Source organism: Melospiza melodia, chromosome 19, assembly GCF_035770615.1.
Source record: "Melospiza melodia melodia isolate bMelMel2 chromosome 19, bMelMel2.pri, whole genome shotgun sequence".
NCBI lineage: Eukaryota > Metazoa > Chordata > Aves > Passeriformes > Passerellidae > Melospiza > Melospiza melodia.
Window position 1 is genome coordinate 9,975,311 of NC_086212.1, and position 10,165 is coordinate 9,985,475.

The following is a 10,165-nucleotide window of genomic DNA, read 5'->3' on the forward strand; positions in this document are numbered from 1 at the left end:
ACAGAAAGATCAAACAGCCAAATTGAATAATTGAAGGCAAAAATCAGGGGAAACAGCACCTGGGGCAGTTGGGATCCAGGGCTGCAAATCCAGTGCAGCCATCCACACCATGAGCTCCAGCCTGATATCCAGGTCCATAAATGCATGCCTTGAGCAAGTTTAACCTCTCTCCTCTTTATGGAGGGGTCACTGTTTACCCAAATCCTTCCCTCAGCCCCAGCCACACCTGCTCAGGCCCTGGCACTCGCTCCTGCCCCTGGAGCTACCAGAGCAGCGCAGAGCAGCCGTGTGCTCAGGGAACAAAACAACTTCAGTGCCAGCAGGGACAGGCTGCGGAGCCAAGTAAGGAGAGAAGAGGCTGAGGGAAGGCGTTTGCAACACCAGCACAGCCCAGCCAGATCCTGCTCATGTGCAAAACACACGGAGCCAGGCTGGCACGTGATACTGGCACCAGCACATCCTGGGACAAACCATCATCCTGGTCCAGCCCCACCAACACCCCCAGCACCGCTCTGCGGACAAAAAACAACCCACAACGTCTTAAAAGGCTGCTCAAGTTTATTCATTGCCATTGTACGAGTTGAGGGTAAAATACAAACGTGTTCCTGCATGTGCTTCGAGAGGGCTTAGTTACACCGGGAGAGAGTAAAAAAGGCTGGAGTGGAATCGTCGGGGTCGCTGCGGTTTTCCATGAGGGAGCAGCGCGTTTTGCTCGGAGCAGCCGGGGTTCTACAGGGGAGGAGGGGCCGTGCCCGCCGGGTGGGAGGGAGCGGCCGTGATGCTCGACTCGCTGGCGTGGCGCCTCCGCCCCGCGCCCGGGGCCGCCACCAGCCCGCAGGCCATCGGTGCTGTGGCCACCCGCAGGGCTACCGGGCTGTAACACACAGCACAGGGACAGTCAGCCACCGTGCCAGCCCCCGCGTGCGGCACTGCTGCCCTGCGTTCATTCCTGGATGATATGGATGTGGTCCATGGGGTCGGGATGCGCCCTGGGGATGCAGCGGGGATGGCCCCTGGTGCTGCTACCCCGTGTCACCTCAAGGCACTCACCTCTCCTGGGACTCTGACACCGTTCTCATGGCTGGGTGAGTTGTCTTCCCGAAGAAGAAGCTGGACCACCACTGGCCAGGGTCAGACTTGGGCAGTTCTGAGGAACAGGAACAGGGCATGGCAGGGAGAGTCCAGGTCAGTGCAACCTGGGCACCCCAACCTCACCCCACAGGAGGGGCTGGGTCACCTCCAGGAAGAGCTCCCACGAGCCAGGACAGGTGACACTCACCTGGGCCATGGGGGATGACCTCCCCAGAGTACTCTGAGCTGCAGGAGCTGGTGCTGGATGTGGAGCTCAGGCGCCCTGTGGAAAAATCACGGCCATCAGAACCACTGCTGACCTGTGGTCATGCCATGAGAAGGAAAACATAGCCTTGGTGAGGCTGTGCCTGGGTGATACAGCTCAGCCTCATCACTGACTCACTCCACTGCGTGCCCAGTTTAGTGCCAGGCCAGCAAAAACCACTAGGAAGGGAAGAGACATTCCAAACATAGGGACCAGAAAAACACCTGAACACGTCTGCAGGGAAAAACCTGCAACCCCAAGGATAAAATTTAGTGGCTTTGAGAGATGACTTGAGGCCAAGAGGATGCAAATTCCTGTGTATAATCCATGTGCTTTTAGTACAACAGCTCCAAGCCTGCTGCTTTTTTCATCTCGGGGGAATCCTTTAATTCCCTCTGGTTTAAGCAATGCATTAAACCAGAAACTCTCTCCCAGATGAGGAACCAGGAGCAACCATTGCCCAGACTGGTTTTGGAGCTCACTTCTGAAGCAACAGTGCAAGGTGAAACCATCCACCCCATCCCCTACAATCTTAGTAACAAGTGAAGAGATTTGAGCCCCCTCAGCAGCCGGTACAGATGGGCTGGGGGGCCCAAGGAGGGTCTGGGCAGCAGCAGGGACATTGCTGGCTGTGCCCTTTCCTCACCAAACACTCCCATGGGGATGCAGCTGAAAGCACAGACCCGAGCTCAGCTCCATCTCTGCTGGAGCCGCATCCCCCCACAGCTGGCAGAGACCCCCATGTGCCCACCCAGCACCCCCAGCCCCAGCCTGCCCTTACTTCTGCGATAGTTGTGCGTGGCCATGAGCGAGCCGCTGGATGGGATGGATGCCATGGTTCCTGATCTTGGTTCTTGTGCAGATCTGAACCTGGGAGCACAGAGGCAGCTGTCAGCACCCACCCCGACCCAGCCCTGAGCCCCCAAATGCTGCAGGGGTGCAAATGGAACCATTCACAGAGTTCCATTCCTAGCCCTGCACTGGGAACGGCGGCTGGGGCTCACTGCACACGGATTAAACCCACAGAGCTCCAAGAGCTACGTGCAAAGCCAAAATAATTCCGTCCTACACAACTGCCTGTGCAGAGCACAGCCTGGCACAGCCCCTTCCCGACCCCCCAGCCCCACCCCGGGTGATTTTCTTGCAGGAATCCAGCTCCCCTCCTTAGATCAACATCTGGAGTTACAAAATCTGGGGCGGATGTTGCATAAGAAGCAGAGAAACGCTGAGCTGGGGCACACACCGAGGGTGTTCCTGCAAGAAACTCCAGCCCCAGCCTGACCTGAGCTGGGGCACACACCGAGGGTGTTCCTGTAAGAAACTCCAGCCCCAGCCTGACCTGAGCTGGGGCACACACCGAGGGTGTTCCTGTAAGAAACTCCAGCCCCAGCCTGACCTGAGCTGGGGCACACACCGAGGGTGTTCCTGCAAGAAACTCCAGCCCCAGCCTGTCCTCGGCGAGCTCCCCATCAGCCAGAGCCGGGATAAACCCGCCCGCTTCACCTTTGATGCGGTCCAGCCCCAGTTCTGAACTGGAGAAATTCTTTCTGAACTGCAGCTCCAGTTCCTTCCCTCCTCCGGGCACAAAGCACCTTCCTGCCAGCCGCTGACTCTTCCCACAGCCCGACCCCTTGTTCTCCAAGAAATCTCTAAAAACCGCTCAGGGGCTCACAGCGCCAGCTGCCAACAGCTGCCGGACACGCGGGGGAATCAACCTTAGCGGGGAAACTGAGGCACGGCGAAATTCCACCCCACAGCGACCCCAGCGCGGCCCCCTGGCAAAGCAAAGGCTCGGGGGCCCCCCGTCCCCTCCCCGGCAGCGCACCTGGGCCGTGTGCGGGTCCGGCGGGCTCGGGCAGGGAGGGCAGGGCAGGGAGGGCCGGGGTCCGGCGCGGGGCCGCGGATCGCTCGCACCGCACGGCCTGAGCCGCGGCGCTGCCGAGCCGCCCCCGCGCCCCGCGGCTTTATCCGCGCCGGGCACGCCCCAGCACCGCGCCGCCAATGGAGCGGGGGCGCGCCCGACACGCCCCTGACAGCCTCGGGGACAGGGGACACCCCCGAGGGCTGGAGGCACGGCGCAGCAGCGCCCGGAGCGCGCAGAGAGGGGGTTCCGCCCAAACACCCTGCTCCGCTGAGGTGGTTCAGCTCCAGTTCCGAGCTGGACAAGTTTCTTTCTCCTTTCTTTCTCCTTGCTGCGTTTAAAATGAGGGTAAACTTGAAAAATAAATAAATACGGATTCGAGGGGGCTCTATCAGTTTTGGAAAAGAGCCCTTTATTTCAGAGGAAAAGCTTGCAGCAAGGCCAAAGTACAACCCACAGCACAGAGCTGTGTTTGGGTACCAGGGTAGCATCCTGTACAGGTGCTGCTCCATGAACCACTGCTTTTGTGAGGCTGGGAGAGCCATGGATGTGCAAGAGGAAGCAGATGTGTTGAAGAGGAACAGCAACTTCACAGACAATTTCTTTCTGTTTGGGATGGAAATGGGGTTGAGAACAAAACGTTTTAAGAGAAGCCAGAGCCTTAAGGTATCTCCACAAAGGCAGTTTGGTACTTGGTATATGTAAAATGTTCCTCATTTTCTCTCCTCTAAATTTCAGTAATGATCCTCCCAAAAATCCTGCCCACCCCTCATCTCTTCATCTCTGAGGTGGTTCAGCTCCAGATCCTAGCTGGAGAAGTTTCTTTCTCCTTTCAAGCTCCGTTCCAAATGAGGGTAAACATGAAAACTAAATAAATAGGGATTCGAAGGATTCTGAGCTGGCTGGGCTTTATGACTTTTGGAAAAGAACCCTTTATTTCAGAGGAAAAGCTTGCGGCAAGGCCAAAGTACAACCAACAGCACAGAGCAGCTCCTCTGTGTTTGGGTACCAGGGTAGCATCCTGTACAGGTGCTGCTCCATGAACAACTGCTTTTGTGAGGCTGGGAGAGCCAAGGCAATGGATGTGTAAGAGGAAGCAGATGTGTTGAAGAGGAACTGAAACTCCACAGACAATTTCCTTCTGTTTGGGATGGAAATGGGGTTGAGCACAAAACGCTCTAAGAGATGCCAGAGCCTTAAGGTGTCTCCACAAAGGCAGTTTGGTACTTGTTACACCTAAAATATTGCTAATTTTCTCTCCCCTAAAATTCAGCAATGCTCCAGAGCAGAGCTTTGCAGCCCAGCATGCTGAGGGCTGCAGTAAAACCTTGCAGTTTTGGTGCAGCTGTGGAAAAGAACATTTTTGGAGGGTGATGCTTTAACAGTTTTAGGGACTGAAGGAAGAAGGGAGCCCACATCCCAGCCTGGGGTGGTTCTGTCACAAACTCCCCATGCAACGAGCTTCATTCCTCCCCAGTCTGGTTTTTTCCTTATTGATCTGGAGTTATTCTTTAATCCTCAGGACAAGGACCCAGTGCCAGGGGAGGCTGCCCTGGGTTGCTCCAGGACATCAACCTCCCTGCACAGCTCATGGGACAGCAAAAAGGCCGAGCTGCCCTCAGGGGTGTGTTTGTCAGTGGGGTATGACCACCCCAGCATGGGGACACTCCATGTGAGCCCTGTCCCCAGCTGACCCAAGAAGAAGGCCACAGTGACCACTGCCATGGCCACTGGCATGGACACTGCATGAGGAAAGCAGCCAGCACAGCTTTCAGGGAAAATCTTGGCAGTAAATAAATAGATAAAGTAAATAAAGTCTGTAAATAAATAGATTATTTACAAAATTTACCCCAGAGGTTAAAGGGCCAACAGAAGCACATGCGTGGTCCAGCTGGGGACCAAGTTCCTCCAGCCGTGCCTCAGTTTCCCCACTGATAATACTGACTCAGCGCTTTCCAGGGAAGGGTTTGGCTAAAGGTTGAGATGGACTTTGAATACACAAATTCCAGCAGGCAGTTTAAAACAGCCACGTGGTTGTTTTCATGCCCAGCATAAGGCTTTGCTTTTGTGCTGTGTGACTGGGTTTGAGCACTGCTTGGATTTCGGGGTCCTGACACTCCCAGCCCTGCCTGGGTACACAGCATGGAGAGTTCCAGGGCACAGGCTTGGAGATTTTCCTGGCCTGGAAAGGAATGATAGAAGGCTAAAAAGTCAGTGCTTCAGACATGAGAAGTCACTTTTGTTTTAGTGTAGCCTGTGTCATCTCTCAGGTTCCTCCTCAGCTCCCTAGAGATGAATTCCTGCATCCTCCACCCCCCTAATAATGTACAGAGCAATTAGAGTGTATTGATAGAAAGATTATATTCCATAATGGATTATGTTCTCCCCAGCAGGTACAGGATGATTGTGTACCCCACCGAGCCTGAGCAGGCTAATTGCTTTAATTAATGATAGAGCAGAAATGAACAAACCTGCCCCAGTCCCTTTGTGCAATTTCACCACTTACACCCACATTTGGGGCTGCTTTTAAAGGATCACCTCATTAGGCAGATAACACTGGGGGTGTGATGCTGCCCCCACAGCCATGAGGGGTGAACTGGGGCTTTGCTCGTGCCTTGTTCTGCTTTTCCTCTCACAATCAATTCCATTTTGCCTTAATGATGCAGCAGGAGCAGCATGGGTAGGACAGAGCAGCCAGGGGAGATTGAGCAGACAGTCTGGTTTCCCAGGACAAAGCCTGTTCGTATCAGGTGTGTTGAAAAGAGGAAGATACATTTCATTTATATTGATCAAGAAATGGTACTTTCAAAATGAGCAGATGACAAGATTTGGATAGATTTTTCTCTTTGGTTTTCCTCTCATTAGAGCCTCTAGGCTAGAGCCCAGGACTGCAAGTGTCTCCAGTTTGCTTTTTAGCAAGGTTTCTCTGTTTTCTTTTTTTTTTTTTTTTTTTTTTTTTTAATCTGGCTTTTAGCTTCTGGCAACTGGCTTTTGTTATCCGCCATTTGTGTGGGCCATTAAGCAAGAGGCTTTTGTGTCATTTTGAACTTGGCAGAAATTTCTGGAAGCCAGCAAAAGCCCCAGAACTGAAGGAACTGCTGAAGGAACCAGCACCTGTGGGCCAGCATCAGTGGGTGTTTGGGGTACCCCAATGCTGTTACCAGATGTGGCACCCCAGTGGCTTCAGGAATTTGGTCAATAAAAGGTTGCCCAGCAGCCCCTTCCCCACCAGAGTATGCAGCAATTTTCTTCCTGGGTAAGAAGGCAGCACTGCATCCTGGCACAGCAGCAGAACCACAGACTGGCTTGGAAGGGACCTTAAAGCCCATCTCATTCCTGCTCCCTGCCATGGGCAGGGACACCTCCCACTAACCCAGAGGTCTCCAAGCCCTGTCCAACTTGACCTTGAACACTTCCAGGGATGGGGCAGCCACAGCTTCTCTGGGCAGTCTGGTCAGTGACAGATTTGAGCTCTCCACAGCGCTGTTCAGCCTGATCCTGCCCCATGGAGGTGTTTCCCTAATCCTCCCTCTGTTGAGGCACTCTTGCTGCAGAGGAGGGAGCGGGCAGGAGCTGCGTTCAGGCTCGTTCTCCTTTTCCCCTCCTCCTTCTCTCGCTCCTCCTCCTCCTCCTCCCCTGCCTGTTCCTCCGTGCCAGGTTTGGGATTAGGGCAGCGTCCGCCCGGCGCAGGCAGCTGCTGCCACCTATGGATAAAACATACCCGAAATATTCATCCTGGATGCCACACTGGGGCCGTCTCTGTCAGAGCCAGAGGTGTCACCAAGCCCATGCTCAGCCCATGCTTCTGTCTGACAGAAATGCCTGGACATCTTCCCCTGCCTGTATGGTTTAAATTGGAAAGGGAAATGTCCTGGAAATGCAGGGAAAGACCTCCCTGAAGCGCGGTGCTTGAGCAGCATATTTTACCTGTCATGTGAAATTCGTGCTCTGCCTTTCTGGGACATGTGCAGCAATGACCCAAGTGCCTCCTTGGCAGGAGAATAAACCAAAGTCAGATCAGGGCGTGGATCACTGTCCCCACGGTGATGGGAGAAGCTCTGCTCACCTGCAGTCTGAGTTCCCAAAGGGCACAGGGAATTGGCATCAGGACTCCCAGAGCTGTGAGTCTGATCTGAAAATACATTGTGGAGAGAGTTAGATAGAGAGTCACAACATGTCTGATTTACTGTGAAAAGGGATGTCTCCAATTTGGAAAAGCCAGTGAAGAGAGAAGACAGCCTCTTGCTGCAATCCAGAGGCTTGTGGTAAACTTGCTTCCACAAGTTCCTGACTTATGGTTCATCTGTTCCTCTCTAAAAACTGGAAAATCATCTTGCAGAAACCAGCAGCAACACTGAGCAGGACCCATGTCTGCAGAAAACTCCCAGACCCACATTTGTGGGATCAGGGGAGATGCCACTACCAGTCACTATCCTCACATGAAAACAAATTATTCACCAATATAAATCCTAGGGCTTTTACAGGGGTTGGTTCAGCAAAAAAAATTCTCATTAAATTCTCTGATCCTGTTTTCACCCTTTGGATGCACCCGAAGCTCATGCTGCTATCCAGATATCTCCTTTAACATTTCCACTAAAGCCATCAGAAGATGTGGGCAGCCAGGGCTCTTTTCACTCAGTGCCTGTGGTTTGATAGGAAAAGCCATCCCTGGGATTAATCAGGCTTTTCCTAAGTGGGAGATGTGCACAGCTGCCAAAACAAACACATCAATCTGGTGCAGCTTGACACAGCACCAGACATCTCTGCTGAAAACCCAGCATGGTCCAGGGCAAGGCAGCATCCAGCAATCAGCACTAAACACAGGCCAGAGGTGCCTTATCTCATTTGGGCTTGACCTAGATTGGGCTCTGCCCCATCCTCAGCTCACAGGGAGATTTAAGGGATCAGAGTCTGCAGCCCCCACAGATGCTGCATCCAGGCAGCAGAAATGTCACAGTGTCCCTGATGAGATGTGGATGAAATGGTGCCTGTCTCCTTCCCTGGTGGTGAAAGATATTTCAGGGCATGGAAATGTTCATCCTGGCTGCTTCCACATGGACAGCAGCTCAGGCTGAGCAGCTTTATCCTCCACAGCCTCAACCCCCTAACTCAGATATTTGGTGGAAAAGGGGTTCCTGGAAGAGCATGCCTGGAGCTGTGTGCTACCACTGACACCCAGGAGGAATGGGGACAGTTTTCCAGGCCTTTAAGCATTGTCCCTCCAGCACTGCTACCTCAGATCACCAATGGCTGTGACCAAACCCATGTGAGCACCATGGTGGGTCCTGAGGAGCAGCCACCCTGCCCTAGGTACTGTGCTGTCCCATCAGGGGTGACACCAGACTCCATCCCCAGCTGGCCAAGTGGCTGGAGGACTTGGATGTCTTGTTATCACTTCCAAAGTTTATTTTTAAATCTCTGGCTCCAATTTAAAGGTATCAGCAGCATGAGCTGAGTGCAGGACCTTAAAATACTCCCTTTCTCCTCCTTCCCCTGCCTTTCTGTCCCATAAATCCTGTTTTTATCTCTCCTCTCCAGGTTTACAACACGAGCATGAGCTGAAAAACCTGCTCATGTTAAAAGTTCATGAAATCTACTCCAACCCTGGAAGTGTTCAAGGCCAGTTTGATGAGGCTTTTAACAAACTGGTCCAGTGGAAAATGCCCCTGCCTATGGCAGTGGAGTTGGAATGAGATGATGGTTAAAATCCCTTCCAACACAAAGCAGTCTGGGTTTCTATAATCATATGATATTTTCCTATTTGGTGCCCTGGGCCAGGAGTGCTGCCAGGCAAACACACTGGGAGGGTCATGGCATGTAAACACAGGGGCCTGGAAAGTGTGACCCCAAAGCCAGCCCCAGGTAAACATGCTCTAGAAACCCCTGGGATGTACAGCAGAAGATCCCACCCTGTTCTAACACCAGTTAATCTGGGTTTAGCTGCAATGGGAATGCCTGGTTCGTGTGCACCAGCAGTCAGGATTGCCATGGGATGCAGGACGTGTACATGAGCAGAGGATGGTCAGTGCCTTGGTGTTTAGAGCTTGTCCACTCCCAGCAGATGGTAAATGCTGAAATATCAGGGTGCAAAACCTTGGCCCCAGCCTCCAAAACTGGTGTGGAAGGAGCTGAAAGCCTGAACATGGCAAGAAGGAAACCTAACAGCCTCCACTCTGTCCACAAACTGCCTTTTAAAGGACAACCACTGCCCTACCCACCTTGGATCTGCTTTTCCAATGGCTCTTGCATGAGGCCAGGCTGCACTTCTTCCTTTCAAGGACTCTATTTCTTTGCATAGAAAGAAAGCAGCAATTTACAGCCATCCCTCTGTCCAGCCCCAACTTCTCCCTTGTGAGACCAGAGCTCCTGGGGTGACATCCAGGCTGGCATTCCTCGTGGCTGCCATCTGCCCTGCCCAAACCTCCCTCCTTCAGAGGAGACCTGCTGCATTTTATAACCACAAACACACAATTGCTCAGTGAGCTGAACATTCATGGGCAGGAACACCCCCAGAGCCAGGCAAATCCAGGCAGGCAGCCTGGAGTGCTCACATCCCAGATCCATACAAATTACCAGCACTGCGGATTATTCCTTCTCCCAGTCACACTGTGAGGGCCTCTTGGAGGAAAAAATAAATTCCAGTTGTTATGTCTGGGCAAATGGAAATTTTAGCTTAGTTTAAAGCACCAAATCTCAACCCAGAGGCTGTGGGGCTGGGTGGGGTGGAGGTGATGATGATTAAAGAGGTCCCTGCCATGTTTATGTGCAGGCTGCCCATCTGTGATGGTGTTCACAGGGGTCTCAGGTTGAGGGAAGAGATGAGGATCTGACTCCATGTCAGATAAATCCAGACGGCTTGATTTATTATTTTATTATATATATTACATTAAAACTATAGTAAAAGAATAGAAGAAAAAGTTTCATTAGAAGGCTAGCTAAGCTAAGAATAGAAAAGAATGATAACAAAA

At 52.6% G+C, this 10,165-nt stretch overlaps 1 protein-coding gene across 1 annotated transcript; it reads right to left on the minus strand.

Annotated features, from left to right (window-relative positions):
* Nucleotides 1–540: 540 nt before the first annotated feature.
* Nucleotides 541–3,263, minus strand: PPDPF (pancreatic progenitor cell differentiation and proliferation factor). The gene is made up of 5 exons (XM_063172474.1): nucleotides 3,162–3,263; nucleotides 2,118–2,206; nucleotides 1,280–1,354; nucleotides 1,051–1,147; nucleotides 541–874 (listed from the first exon to the last, which is right to left on the minus strand). The coding sequence occupies exons 2-5, from the start codon at nucleotides 2,170–2,172 to the stop codon at nucleotides 730–732; spliced, it is 372 nt and encodes a 123-aa protein (XP_063028544.1). The 5' UTR covers nucleotides 2,173–2,206; nucleotides 3,162–3,263; the 3' UTR covers nucleotides 541–729.
* Nucleotides 3,264–10,165: the final 6,902 nt, after the last annotated feature.